Below are 14,843 nucleotides of genomic sequence, written 5' to 3' on the forward strand. Positions count from 1 at the left end.
TCCCAGCATACCTTCTTGTGGGGAGTTGTGCAAAAGGAGGTATGCTGGGAGTTGTTGTGTCAGGAGGCTGCTAATGCACTACAACTCCCAGCAGCACACCTTCTTGTGCACTACAACTCTCAGCATACCTCCTTGGGCACAAAGGTATGCTGGGGGTTGTAGTGCACAAGGAGGTATGCTGCTGGGAGTTGTGGTGCATTAGCAGCCTCCTGACACAACAACTCCCAGCATACCTCTGTGTCCACTACAACTCCCAACATCCCTTCTTGTGGGGAGTTGCAGTGCACAAGCAGGTATGCTGGGAGTTGTAGTGCACAAGGAGGTATGCTGCTGGGAGTTGTTGTGTTAGGAGGCTGCTAATGCACTACAACTCCCAGCAGCATACCTCCTTGTGCACTACAACCCCCAGCATACCTCATTGTGCACTACAACCCCCAGCATCCCTCTTTGTGCACAATGAGGTATGCTGGGGGTTGTAGTGCACAAGAAGTTGTGCTGCTGGAAGTTGTGTCAGGAGGTTGCTGCTGCACAACTGCAACTCCCAGCATACCTCCCTGTGCACTACAACTCCCAGCACACCTTCTTGTGGGGAGTTGCACACAAGGAGGAATTCTGGGGATTTGTAGTGCACAAGGAGGTATGCTGAGGGTTGTAGTGCACAAGGAGGTATGCTGGGAGTTGTAGTGCACAAGGAGGTATTCTAGGAGTTGCAGTTGTGCAGCAGCAGCCTCCCGACAAAACATCCCAGCATACCTCTTTGTGTACTACAACTCCCAGCATACCTCCTTGTGTACTACAACTCCCAGCATACCTTCTTATGCACCACAACTCCCAGCATACCCACTTGTGCACTACAAATCACCACAAGAAGGTATGCTGGGAGTTGTAGTGCATAAGAAGGTATACTGGGAGTTGGGCACAGGGAGATATGCTGCGGGGTGGAGAGGAATTAAAGTGTTTAAAAAAAGTTTACATTAAAAAAACAATAATAATAATAAAGGTTCTAATAATCCCTGTTCCCTTTTTTTTAAAAAAAAAAATATATATATTATATTTGTATTTTTACATATTTTTTTTCCAAACTTTATTTAGTATCGAATTAGTATCGAGTATCGAAATAAGAAAGCTGGTATTGGTATTGAACTCAAAATTCTGGTATCGTGACATCCCTAGTAGCTAGGGGTTCAGCCTAGGGGGGCAAGTGAGTCTGAGTGGGCCCCCTCCTTAAAATAATGGCAGGCCGTGGGTTAGGACGCCTAGAAGGCTTAGGGTTGGTTAGGTATTAGGAACTACCTGCCAGGATGTAAAGTTATAATTCCCCCCACCACCTCATCATGTTGTCATAGTCCCCCTCCTCATAATCTCCTCTGTCTGTGTCCCTAATCTCCTCATATTCCAACCTGTCCTCCCATCCCCTCATAAACCCCCATCTCGTAATGTTGTCATAATCCCCCATCCTGTGCCCCTATGTAGTCATAATTCCTCACTGGTGTCACCCATCTCCTCATAATCCCCTCCCCTGGTGTCCCTAATCTCCCCATAATTCCCTGTGTCCCCCCATAATCTCCTTGTCCCAATCTCATAATCCCTTCAGTGTGTCCCGATCTCCTCATAACAGCCCCTGTGTGCCCTATGACCTCATATTCTCCCCTCCTGTGTGCCCTATCACCTCATAATCCTCTCCACCTGTGTCCCCCATCACCTTATAATCTCCTCCTGTGTCCTCAATCTCCTCATATTCCCCCTGTGTCCCTCACAGGGCTCCAGATGGCGACCAAAATGGTCGCCAATGCGACTGACTTTTTGCAAATGGCGCCCAGATTTATTAATCTGGGCGCCATTTGCGACTGGCCCCGGCGGCGGCGCGCTGTCTCTTTAAGTCCGGTCCCCGGCTGATGCGCGGCTGCCGGGGGTGTCCCGTCCTATCCCCGGCAGCGCGGCGCATCAGTGAGCTGCCTGGGGCCCTGACTTCCGGCACAGGAAGCGCACGTCAGAGACGCTTCCTGTGTCAGAAGTCACAGCCCCGGCGTACAGGGAGCTCACTGATGCGCCGCGCTGCCGGGGATAGGACGGGACACCCCCGGCAGCCGCGCATCAGCCGGGGACAGCGTCCGAAGAAGAAGAGGATCGCCGGGGGAGCGGGTTGTCAGGTGAGTTTGTGTGTTTGTTTTTTTTTAAATACTGCTTAGCATAGAGGAAAGGGGGGGGGGGGGCATCTATAATGGGGGGAGAAGAGGGGCCATCTTCAAGGGGGGGAGAAGAGGGGGCATCTATAATGGGGGGGGGGAGAGGGGGCCATCTATAATGGGGGGGGGAGAGGGGGCATCTATAAGGTGAGGGGGTATCTATAATGGGGGGAGAAGAGGGGGCATCTATAATGGGGGGGAGAAGAGGGGGCATCTATAATGGGGGGGAGAAGAGGGGGTATCTATAATGGGGGGGGAGAAGAGGGGGTATCTATAATGGGGGGGAGAAGAGGGGGTATCTATAATGGGGGGAGAAGAGGGGGCATCTATAATGGGGGGGAGAAGAGGGGGTATCTATAATGGGGGGGAGAAGAGGGGGCATCTATAATGGGGGGGAGAAGAGGGGGCATCTATAATGGGGGGGAGAAGAGGGGGCATCTATAATGGGGGGGGAGAAGAGGGGGTATCTATAATGGGGGGGAGAAGAGGGGGTATCTATAATGGGGGGGGAGAAGAGGGGGCATCTATAATGGGGGGGAGGAGGGGGCATCTATAATGGGGGGGAGGAGGGGGCATCTATAATGGGGGTAGAGGGGGTCATCTATAAGGGGAGGGGGCCATCTATAAGTGTAGGGCAGACTGGCTGCAGACACTGGGAGATAGATATATGCACAATTATTATTATCAGGGCCCCTCAGGTGTCTGTATTGTAGGGGGTCACTTGCATTAGTCACTAGGTGAGAGATATATCTATCTATATACACATCTTGTGGGGGGTCACTATGGCTGCAGTCAGAAGTCTAGCTCAGTATGTATAGACTGTTGCAAGCTTTTAAAGGGAACCTGTCACCCCCCGTGCCGGGGTGACAGGCTCCCAACCCCCCGTTAGAGCCCCCTATATTCACCTCATCGCGCCGGGTCCCGCTTCTGAAGATGGTCGGGTCACGGAGATCTCAGCCGCTGCAGCCCGGCGCGCACACTGAGAGATGAGTCCAACACTCATAGAGAATGACGGAGCGCTGGACTCTCCCATCATTCTCTATGAGCGTTGGACTCATCTCTCAGCGCACGCCGGGCTGCAGCGGCTGAGATCTCCGTGACCCGACCATCTTCAGAAGCGGGACCCGGCGCGATGAGGTGAATATAGGGGGCTCTAACGGGGGGTTGGGAGCCTGTCACCCCGGCACGGGGGTCGACAGGTTCCCTTTAAGTTCAAGTTCAGAAGAGTAAGCCTCATTAAAAGGCTAGCCAAGTGAGGCTGAAGTACTGAGTCAGACTGGATATGGTTGTCAGACTGTATATGGTTGTCAAGTTGCAAGTTTCCATGTTGAACGTTTTCAAACTAAGAAAAGAAAGAATCTAAAGGAGGAGGAGGCTGCTGCCGTGGCCTCTGCACACAGTAAGTCCCATTTAACATAACATTAATTTTACATGGTTTAAAATGTTGGCGACCAAATATTCTATTTGGCGCCTAAATTTTTCAGGTTAGGAGCCAATGGCTCCCAGGTAAATTTTTTAGTCTGGAGCCCTGCCTCATATTCCCCGTGTGCCCCATCACCTCATAATCTCTTCCTGTGTCCCGCATCTCCTTGTCTCCCATCTCCTCATATTCCCTCCTGTGTCCCCCATCTCCTCATATTCCCCCTGTATCCACATCACCTTATATTCCCTCCTCCTGTGTCCTCCATTTTCTTCAGCAAAGTGAAAGTAAAAAAAAACAAAAAACCAGCTACTCACCTCACCAATTGTTCCCAGCTGCTGATGTCTCCCTGCTCTGAGCCTCCTGTCAGCTGTGCGCCCTTATAAGGGCACAGACACAGCTGACAGCAGGGGCTCCTATAGTGCAGAAGCAAAGAGTCCAGCATCACACTGGAGTCCCTGCTTCTGCCTGTATATTCAGTGGGCAGTATGCGATTAGCGTAGCACGCCCCAGAATATGCATACAGGAGCAGAGACATCAGTCTATGGCTGATCTCTCTGCTCCTGTAGCTCAGTGAGCGGTCATGCATATAACATGCATGAACGCTCACTGTGCAGGGGGGCCACTACAGCCAATAACTTCCGGAGACCTCTCTGGGCCCCCTGCCAGGGTGGGCCCCGTAGCGGCAGCCCCCTCTGCCCCCACCTTATTTCGCTACTGGCCCTACACTTTGCGAATAGTCCAGTGACAAACCCATACTACATGTAGCTAGATGCCCTGTTCTGTTTATATAGAGCTGGTGATAAACTAAATTTTATACTAACTTTTTTTTTTTTTTTAATCTTTAAGGTGGTTGATGCAGAAGAATGCTACAATACTGCTCTGCGCCTCTGTCCAACTCATGCTGATTCTCTAAATAATCTCGCCAACATTAAGCGAGAACAAGGAAATATTGAGGAGGCTGTGCGTCTGTATAGGAAAGCTCTTGAGGTACATACTGACCTAGTTGTTAAATATACCTAACATTTTATTCTATTTAAAAAAGAATCTATGAAACACATTAATTTTATATTTTAGGTCTTCCCAGAGTTTGCAGCAGCTCATTCTAATCTGGCCAGTGTTCTGCAACAACAAGGAAAGCTTCAGGAAGCTCTGATGCATTACAAGGAAGCCATTCGGTAACTTTATATGATGATTTTTTATTTTTTTTGTGTGTGTGTGAGCGTACATGGTTTCTAATGCAATCAATTTGTTTTTCAGAATCAGTCCAACATTTGCTGATGCTTATTCAAACATGGGTAACACGTTGAAGGAGATGCAAGACGTCCAAGGAGCATTGCAGTGCTATACAAGAGCAATACAGATCAATCCAGCATTTGCTGATGCTCATAGTAACCTTGCATCCATTCATAAGGTAAGTAAATGTTTAATCTGTGCTTAAAATTACACTTACACTATTGAAAACATGAAACATTTTAGATTATTCCTTCTAAATATCTGTTTTCCCCTAGGACTCTGGTAATATACCAGAAGCCATTGCTTCATATAGAACTGCTCTGAAGCTTAAACCAGACTTCCCAGATGCATATTGCAACTTGGCACACTGTCTTCAGGTAAGAGATGTGTCGTCTTTGATGCAATTGATTACAGGCGCATTTTAGAGTAATGGTAATATGTGAGCAATTGGAAGTGTTTATTTCCAATAGTTTCCATGGAAAATTACTGCATGTGCAGCCTGAGTTTTAAGGGAAACCGGGGCCAAGATTTGCCCTATTTTGTGATGTATATTTTGCAGTGTACAGTTAGGGTACAAACACACTGGGCTTATCTGCAGTAGATTTCTCACTGCAGATCCCTGCTCTGTACACACTATGGGCAGACAAACTCGCAGCAGGATGGACATCCCACTGTGAGTTTGTCAGCAGCCCGCCCTGTTAACCCCCTGCCACCGGAGCGTAAACATCAACTGCTCCCCGCTCAGGCTTGCTTCAGCGGCTCCTGGCGTCTTCATGTCCCGCTTAGCCAATCAGTGCGTTGCGGTGGGGCAGTGTACTCATTGATTGAGTGGGACCTGTCGGGAACCCCCGGAGCGGGGATCAAGTGATGTATACGCTCTGGTGCCGGGGGGTTAACAGGGTGGGCTGCTGACAAACTTGCAGCGGGATGTCCAGAGTTTGTCTGCCCATATAGTGTCCAGGGCAGGGATCTGCTGCGAGAAATGCACTGCGGATAAGCCCAGTGGGTGCTTTTAAAGCATATCTTTACCCAGTTATAATAATGTGATTTTTTTTTTTTTCTTTTTTTTTTCTTCAGATTGTCTGCGATTGGACTGATTACGATGAGCGAATGAAGAAATTAGTCAGTATTGTTGCAGATCAGCTGGAGAAGAACAGACTGCCATCTGTACATCCACACCATAGTATGCTCTATCCATTGTCTCATGCTTTCAGGAAAGCTATTGCGGAAAGGCATGGAAACCTGTGTTTAGACAAGGTAGGAAAGCATTGTGTACATTATTTGTGCATTTATTTTTGTGGGTTAAGCAAGTAATAAATCTGGAATACCTAACTATGTAACTAAGTTTAAAGGACAACTCCGGCGTCAGCAAAAACAAACAAACAATAACAGACACAGACCCTATACTCAAAATCCCTCCTAAGCCGATCGCCATTCAAAAATCCTGCCATTCGCGATCCCCTTCAACCACGTCCGCGTCTTCATCATCTTCCTCACTTCCGGGGTCTCACGGCCTGAATGAGAGCGAAAAGGCTGCCGATGCACGTGTGCCCCGGCAGCCTTTTCATTGGCTGGATCACATGACATGGCTTCCAGCTTGCACAACCAATCAGAGCTGAGCAAGCTGGAAGCCATGTGATGCATTCCAGCAGCCTTTTTAATCCTGTTCATTCTAAAGGAAGACTGGGAAGAAGAGGATGACCAGTGTAGTGTAGTGTAGAGGATGACATCGTCAAAAATGGCAGCGGGAGAAGAGGACGGGGTCGACAGTAAATTCGTAATTATGTTTGTTTGTTGTTTTCTTTACTTCCGGGGGAGGGGGGGGGGGAGAAGAGGCGGAAAGGCTACAGGCAGGTGACTAACATACATTACAAAGTTATATAACTTTGTAAAGTGTGTTAGTTAAGGGGGGAAAAACCGCCAGAGTTGACGTTTAAATCTTGTAGTAATTGGTATACATAATGTGGTTATCCTGCAGATTAATGTTCTTCACAAGCCGCTTTATGAGCATCCAAAAGATTTGAAGGCCAGTGATGGAAGACTAAGGGTGGGATACGTGAGCTCAGATTTTGGAAATCACCCTACCTCTCACTTGATGCAGTCAATACCTGGCATGCATAATTCAGATAAGTTTGAGGTAAGGAATTGTTAAGCATTATTGATAGTTCTTAATATCATTCATGCATTCTGTATTGTGTGCATCTCTCTTTATATGATACAAGTTTATGTGTTTAGATATAGCAGATATAGTTTTGAATTTTATTAGAACTCAAATTTCTTCGTCTTTGTCTTAGGTCTTCTGTTATGCACTTAGTCCTGATGATGGCACAAACTTTCGGGTGAAAGTTATGGCAGAAGCAAACCACTTTGTTGACCTGTCCCAGGTGAGAATTCTAGCTCTCTCTGAAATGTCTTTTCTTTTTTTGTGTTGTAGCTTTAAATTAGTTTTTAAATCTAAACCTGTCTTTTCTAGATTCCTTGTAATGGAAAAGCAGCTGACCGCATACATCAAGATGGAGTCCATATTCTAATTAATATGAATGGCTATACCAAAGGAGCAAGGAATGAGCTATTTGCACTGAGAGCAGCCCCGATTCAGGTGTGTAAGCAGCTTTTTTTTTTTTTTTTTTTTTTTTTTTTTATAAACACATAGTATGTAGTTAATGTGGTTGCCCCACCTGCGATAGTTAAGGCCTATCAATAGTTTAGGTTCCCATGTAAGTATATCTGTACAGATTTAATTGTGGGCTAAGAATTATGTTTAAGAAATTGGAATATGTATTTTTCATAAGGCAGAAAATATTTTCTTTTTACTGTGTTTCTTACAATAACTAAGTTAGAAATGGGACTACTGTCTATGTTTTTAACTTAAGACTTAAATTGGTTGATCATTTGTTTTGCTTTGGTATTTTAAGGCTATGTGGCTGGGATATCCTGGAACTAGTGGGGCACCATTCATGGATTATATTATCACTGACAAAGAGACCTCTCCAGTCGACGTTGCTGAACAGTACTCTGAAAAAATGGCATATATGCCTAACACTTTTTTCATTGGAGATCATGCCAACATGTTCCCTCATCTAAAGGTATCTATGTTGTCCAATGATTTTATTCTTCAGGGTTTAAAAATAAGATTTGTGTTAATTCTCTGGCATTTTTCTAAACAACATTCGTCTGTAGCTTTTGTTAGAAAATCTTACTGCAAGGGCCCTATCCTTTTACTTATATATTAGATTATTTTAGTAACACAGGTATAGTTAGATCCTGATCTGGAGCAATATATTTTAAGGTAATGTTCCCACACAGTATTTTTGCTCAGTATTTTGCAACCAAAACCAGGAGTGGATTGAAAACAAAGGCTATTGTCCCACACAGTTGAAATTGAGTGAAAGGCTGCCAATTAATAGCAAATAATGGCCGTTATTTCAATACAGATCTTGTTTTAAAATATTAATTATTTGCCATTAAATAATTGCCATCCACTTGTGTTTATGCTGTTCACGATTCCAATACGATTACAACGATAGGCAACTCATATAACTTTTTATTTGACTGCTGATTTGCTCTATTACCATCTTTAGAACTCTTTAGAACAACTACTTTGTCAGTAGCTTGCTTGCGTATATGTGTCTTTTTGATCCATTTTTATTACAATTTTTTCAGGATTTGATGTGACAAAAATCAGCGATTTCGCAGTTTGGCTAGTTTTTGTGCTGGTTTTTGTACATCCCTTAACCCATCTTGACATCCAGGGACGTCATCATAAGTTAAGGGGTTAATTTTAAAAAGTGTGAGTGGTGTTATTTTGTGAATTCACCTTACAAGAAAGAGAACGAAGTCCCCCACATAACTGGGCCTTAGAATGTGGCAATAGATTTTTTTTTTTCCTTCATAGAGATTTTACTGATAACTTCGCATCTCTTACAGAAAAAGGCTGTGATAGACTTCAAATCCAATGGGCATATCTATGACAACAGAATAGTTCTGAATGGTATAGAGTTAAAAGCATTTTTGGAAACTCTTCCGGATGTAAAAATCGTAAAGGTGAGAGCACATTTTATGATGTTACTAAACCTTTGTGCTTTTTGTTCATGTTCTGACTTTTTATATTTGAATCCACTGTGATGGTCCAATATTTTATCTATCCATCTCTATCAATTTTAAATCCAATTTCAGGTGGTGCTTTGAATTATCATTTAACTATTTGGCTTTAATTTATTAATGTGCATTAAATATACACTGGTGTAAACTGCCCATAGCAACCAATGTAAGCTTAGCTTTAATCTCTGGTAAAATGAAAGCTGTGAGTTGTGATTGGTTGCTGTGGACAGTCTACACACCTTTTGATAAATCTGGGCCAACTTTAATTCATATGATTAATATAAATTAGGATTCACTATTGGCCATTTTTTCTGCTTGTCTGTCCACATTTGATGATATTTTTTTTTTTTTTTTGTAGATGAAAGGTCCAGAGAATACAGACAGTACTGATAGTAATTCTGCATTAAGCATGCCAGTTATCCCCATGAACACCATTGCAGAAGCCATCATTGAAATGATCAACAGAGGACAAATACAGATAACTATCAATGGATTTAATATAAGCAATGGCCTAGCAACAACACAGGTAGGTGTGCAGTATATGTAAACGAATACTTTAGGCTGTGCTTTGTGAAGGTGTTTTCTTTTGTACACAAATAGATATGCTATGTTTTCTCTCCCCTATAAGATAAACAATAAAGCAGCTACAGGTGAAGAGGTTCCTCGTACCATTATTGTTACCACACGCTCACAATATGGCCTACCAGAAGATGCTGTTGTGTACTGCAACTTTAACCAGCTTTACAAGATTGACCCTCCTACTTTGCAGATGTGGGCAAATGTAAGTAACTAGTTGACTGTTGTATGTCTGATTACTGTTGGTTTCTTAGTGGGCATCATTTTCCCCATGTCCCTGTATAGCCTTTGTACCTCCATATGTTACTTTTATTATACACGCCCTGTGTGGACCCTTATTGTATTGTATTATTGTATTATGCTGTATGGAAGGCTGCTTGTATTACTGGATTACTGTTGTATTGCCAATACTGTCTGTCTATAGCATAAGTATTTACATATTAACCGACCTCTTAGTTCAAAGCTGATTCATATTCTTTCTTTTTAGATTCTGAAGCGAGTTCCAAATAGCGTTCTGTGGCTCTTAAGATTTCCTGCAGTTGGAGAGCCTAACATCCAACAGTATGCCCAGAACATGGGGCTGCCACAGTCGAGAATAATTTTCTCCCCAGTTGCACCTAAAGAAGAGCATGTTCGAAGAGGACAGTTGGCTGATGTTTGTTTAGATACACCATTGTGCAATGGGCACACCACTGGAATGGATGTTCTTTGGGCAGGCACTCCAATGGTCACTATGCCAGGTAAGGCACATTCTTGAGCTTTGTGATGTTAGATTGCCTACATTTATAAAGATCTTTCACAAGATAATGAGAGGACTGGACTGTGAGCCGTGGTACTGAAATTATGCCTTGGTATCTGCTGAGATTTTTTTTTTTTTTTTTAGCGTTCCTATGACCTTATGTAAATGTTATCTAAAGTTTTTTATGATGGAAGTTATAGTAATTTATGTATTTGTTTGTAGGTGATACACTTGCATCTAGGGTTGCTGCTTCACAGCTGACCTGTCTTGGATGTCCAGAATTAATTGCTAAAAGCAGGCAAGAATATGAAGATACAGCTGTGAAACTGGGCACTGACCTAGAATTGTAAGTAAAATGGACAAGAACAGGATTGTATCTGTACATTAATGTTCAATAAATATCTAATGTTTTTATGAGATGACTTGCACTAGGAGTGTAAATATAAAGATGTTTAAATGTTTGAAATTGCTGACGTATCCTCTAGAATAGCTGGGGGTCCAATTTCCTGGTGAACGGTCGTAGCCGCTATGGAGCGTTGCCTAGTAATCGATACAGGGTTTGCAGTGCTTAAAGTGACAGCGTAGCCCCCTTTTTGCATTAGGACTTCTTTACACAGGTGTAAAGGGTAAATTTAGCAGTTTTCATACCTTATTTTATATCATCTGTCGTGGTGCTTGTTCCAGTAAAAAGTCATTTTATCATCTGCGGATTCGGGGCCTATTAGCTCATGACGTCACAGGAAGTAAGGGGGGGGGGGTGTCACAGCCCTTTCAAACAGCCGATTAGTGCTGGTGGGGGAACAATTGGGCACTCACTGATTTCCTGTTGGTTTCAGAATAGATTGACATATGCTTTATGCAATTTGATTTGGAAGGTGGTCCTTGGTTAATTTTAGTTAACTGACTTTTACAAGGATAGTGCAGTTGTACTAATGTTTTTTTTCCCCTCATCTTTTTGCATAGCCTGAAAAAAATCCGTGCAAAAGTGTGGAAACAAAGGATATCTAGTCCCCTCTTCAATACCAAACAATATACTATGGATTTGGAGAGATTATACCTAGAAATGTGGGAGCATTTTGCCGCTGGTAATAAACCCGACCATCTCATCAAGCCTGTGGAAACCACGGAGTCCGCGTAACCAGGAATGACCTGACCTTCAACTTTGATATTTCATGCTAATACATTTCCACAGTGAGGTCGTCTTACTGTGAATTACATTGAAATCAGTCCTTTAATTTACCTTTTGCTAAACTTACAGGGAATCTTGCAAATCGCCAACCAATTACAATTCCATGGACAATTAATTGTTCCTGTAACATTTTAAGTTTTGTCTTGCAATATGCATATTTCAAGTTTGGGCTTTTAAACATATGAGTTTGTGTTTGTCTGCTAGCTCAAAACATTAATCTCCGCTTGAATCTTGTAGCTAACTGTGCAGGTTGAAAGAGGTAAAAAAAAAAGTCACAAAGCATCATTAATGGTGTTCTAGTCCTTTTTATAGGTTTTATAAACCACTTGTAGCCTTTTAATGTCTAGCATTTGTTTACAAGCTGGCCTGTTTGTGTGTGCTTTGGTGTAAATGAGAGGTTTTCAGAAATGTCTCCATTCTGCTTTATTTGACATTTACTCAGCCTGTCTTATTAAACCTGTATTGTCCCAACTCATTAAGTGTACATTGTACGAATGGAAGGTGCGCAGCAGAAATGAACTGTGCTGCTGTCCTGTGGAGTGTAAAGCACACACACTGCAAATTCTGATAGGTGTCCCACATATTTAATAGCCTAAATGAGATATATTTGGTGTATGTACTTGTACTTTGCACGCAGTGGACTCCTTGAGATGTTGCCCATTAAGAAATTTGATTGGAAAATTATCAGTTTTTCATTGACCTTGTGTGGATGTAACGCAATGTTTGTGTGGAAAATAAGCATGTGCCGTAACAGATTAGATAAGTTAATGCGCCTCTGCACATTGCCTATTTGATTTAATAAACTCAGTTGGCTTTTTCAGCTGTATACTTGTCTTTTTATTATTCAAATATATGAACTGGAAATGTTTTTGTTAGAAAAGAAGACTTATAACTTTCATTTTCTTTGCTCTCCATGAAGCTGTTTTTTGCTTTATTTTGGGGGTAGAAAGGCTGCTGGGTTTCTGTGTTGTTGTTTTTTTTGCTGTAGGGGACAGAATTGGACTAAATATGTGAAAAGAAGCCAAAGATATTTTTGAGGAATCTCCCTCACTGATTCAGAATATAAATAATTGTGTGTACAGCCATGAAAGACTTAAAGTGACTGTCAGCTGCAGGGACCTAAATAAACTTGTATAAAAAAACCATTCAGCTGTATGGCAGATGCCTAGACACACATCCCTGAATACCTATTTCTGATCTTTTTCCTGCGATGTTATGGTTGTGCACAATTCTGATTCTGTAGATTTTACATCTTAAGGGCTCGTTCCCACTGAGGAAAGGTAGCGGAATTCCGCGACGGAATTGTCCGCCGCGGAATGCCGTTAGCCTCCCGCTCATAATGGGAGTCTATGGGAGGCGCGCGCTCCTGCCCTGTCCGCGCTGAAGAATGAACATGTTCATTCTTCAGCGCGGACAGGGCAGGAGCGCGCGCCTCCCATAGACTCCCATTATGAGCGGGAGGCTAACGGCATTCCGCGGCGGACAATTCCCTCGCGGAATTCCGCTACCTTTCCTCAGTGGGAACGAGCCCTTATCCTGCCTCCTCTCCCACAATACCTAGCATGCCTAAAATAACAAATCTGCCCAGCACTGCCATGTGCCTTCCCTAGGACAGCCCCATCATCTCTACACACACCCCTGCCTGGCTACTCTCCAGATGTCAGCCCTGTTGCTTAACATAGGAGTTTTCTCGGGAGCTGATCTAGGGTTCCCTGGGCCCTCATATCTGTAGACCAATGCTTCTCAAACATTTTCTACTGGAGCCTCACCCAATAGACTAAGGCAATACCTGGGACTCACCAGACTGACCAAGAGGGCGCCTGGGCCTCAGTATCTGTGGTGAAAGTCCATTTAAAAGCTGAAAATAATGCTAGGGCTCCTTTCACCTGTCTCCCAAGCTCTAGATTCTAATAAAGCAAGTAATAAGTTGCTAAAATGGAGATAGTTGCAAACAGCAAAAGGACTGCAGATCATAGTAACTTTTGTGCAAACTGGCTCCCCAGCTGGGCCTCACTAACAACTAGGGGACGCCTCACAGTTTGAGAAGCACTGCTCTAGACATCACTGTGCTGTATATACTCAGGGTCACACTGTACACTACACAGCTCTCAATTACTGCTCAGTAGAGATGAGTGAATTTACTGTAGGAGCAAAGTGCTTCATTCCCATCTGCATTCTGCTCCTCAGGCTGCGGGCTTTGGAATCTGCTCCTCTCCCTGACACTCCTCCCTGGGTGCTGGGAAAAAGCTAGATCCAGCTTTTCCCAGCACCTGTAGAGGAGTGGCACAGAGCAGCCTGCAACCTGATGAGCAGAATGCAGATGGGAATGAAGCGCTTTGTTCCTACGGAAAATTCACTCATCTCTACTGATCACTAAAGATCTGACTGCATTTTCAATGTGACAAGTTTTATTTAGAGGGCTATACTGGAGACTAACAATGTATTTTTAAGTGATGAACAGGAAAAATCCTGCCAGGGGAATTCATAAGAGGAATTTAGAAAGGGGTGTCACAGGACTTGGGTACAGACATTCTCTAGGCCTTGCCGAATCCTGAGTTCCCAATCCCTCTAGAACAGGCATGTCCAAAGTCCGGCCGGAGGGCCATTTGCGGCCCGCGTTCCGAACTTTTACGGCCCCCCAGGTATCCAGCTTGCTATTATCTGCCTGTGTTATAAAGCATATAGCATGTAGCATGTAAAATGGTCGGCCCTCGCACATGTTCACTTCATCAAATTTGGCACTCTTCGAAAAAAGTTTGGACATGCCTGCTCTAGAACATTACAAAACAATGCACACTAAATCCACAGTCCAAGCAAAGCATTATCTTTCTAGGAAGACACCTGAGAGTCTACAAAGCATCACATAGCTAGGCACCTGGAGTCCTCAGTCCCTGCATCACATAGCTAGGCACCTGGAGTCCTCAGTCCCTGCATCACATAGCTATGCACCTGGAGTCCTCAGTCCCTGCATCACATATCTAGGCACCTGGAGTCCTCAGTCCCTGCATCACATAGCTATGCACCTGGAGTTCTCAGTCCCTGTACTGCATCACATAGCTATGCACCTGGAGTTCTCAGTCCCTGTACTGTATCACATATCTAGGCACCTGGAGTTCTCAGTCCCTGCATCACATAGCTATGCACCTGGAGTCCTCAGTCCCTGTATCACATAGCTATGCACCTGGAGTCCTCCTCAGTCCCTGCACTGTATCACATAGCTAGGCACCTGTAGTCCTCAGTCCCTGCATCACATAGCTATGCACCTGGAGTCCTCAGTCCCTGTATCACATAGCTATGCACCTGGAGTTCTCAGTCCCTGTACTGTATCACATATCTAGGCACCTGGAGTTCTCAGTCCCTGCATCACATAGCTATGCACCTGGAGTCCTCAGTCCC

At 44.1% G+C, this 14,843-nt stretch overlaps 1 protein-coding gene across 3 annotated transcripts in view; it reads left to right on the forward strand.

Moving 5' to 3' along the window:
• The window catches only part of OGT (O-linked N-acetylglucosamine (GlcNAc) transferase), a 31,426-nt gene extending 19,153 nt beyond the window's left edge, over window positions 1-12,273 (forward strand). For all 3 annotated transcript variants that reach the window (XM_069986191.1, XM_069986192.1, XM_069986193.1), the window contains 15 exons: window positions 4,456-4,596; window positions 4,684-4,784; window positions 4,867-5,020; window positions 5,118-5,219; window positions 5,920-6,099; window positions 6,821-6,979; window positions 7,137-7,226; window positions 7,316-7,441; window positions 7,758-7,928; window positions 8,770-8,886; window positions 9,302-9,469; window positions 9,572-9,724; window positions 10,007-10,259; window positions 10,481-10,604; window positions 11,222-12,273. In XM_069986191.1, the coding sequence (XP_069842292.1) occupies window positions 4,456-4,596; window positions 4,684-4,784; window positions 4,867-5,020; window positions 5,118-5,219; window positions 5,920-6,099; window positions 6,821-6,979; window positions 7,137-7,226; window positions 7,316-7,441; window positions 7,758-7,928; window positions 8,770-8,886; window positions 9,302-9,469; window positions 9,572-9,724; window positions 10,007-10,259; window positions 10,481-10,604; window positions 11,222-11,396 (2,214 nt within the window). In that variant the 3' untranslated portion in view covers window positions 11,397-12,273. The remainder of the gene's footprint in view (window positions 1-4,455; window positions 4,597-4,683; window positions 4,785-4,866; window positions 5,021-5,117; window positions 5,220-5,919; window positions 6,100-6,820; window positions 6,980-7,136; window positions 7,227-7,315; window positions 7,442-7,757; window positions 7,929-8,769; window positions 8,887-9,301; window positions 9,470-9,571; window positions 9,725-10,006; window positions 10,260-10,480; window positions 10,605-11,221) is intronic.
• The last annotated feature ends 2,570 nt before the right edge of the window (window positions 12,274-14,843 follow it).

This window comes from Dendropsophus ebraccatus, chromosome 10 (genome assembly GCF_027789765.1).
Source record: "Dendropsophus ebraccatus isolate aDenEbr1 chromosome 10, aDenEbr1.pat, whole genome shotgun sequence".
In the NCBI taxonomy this organism is placed as follows: Eukaryota; Metazoa; Chordata; class Amphibia; order Anura; family Hylidae; genus Dendropsophus; species Dendropsophus ebraccatus.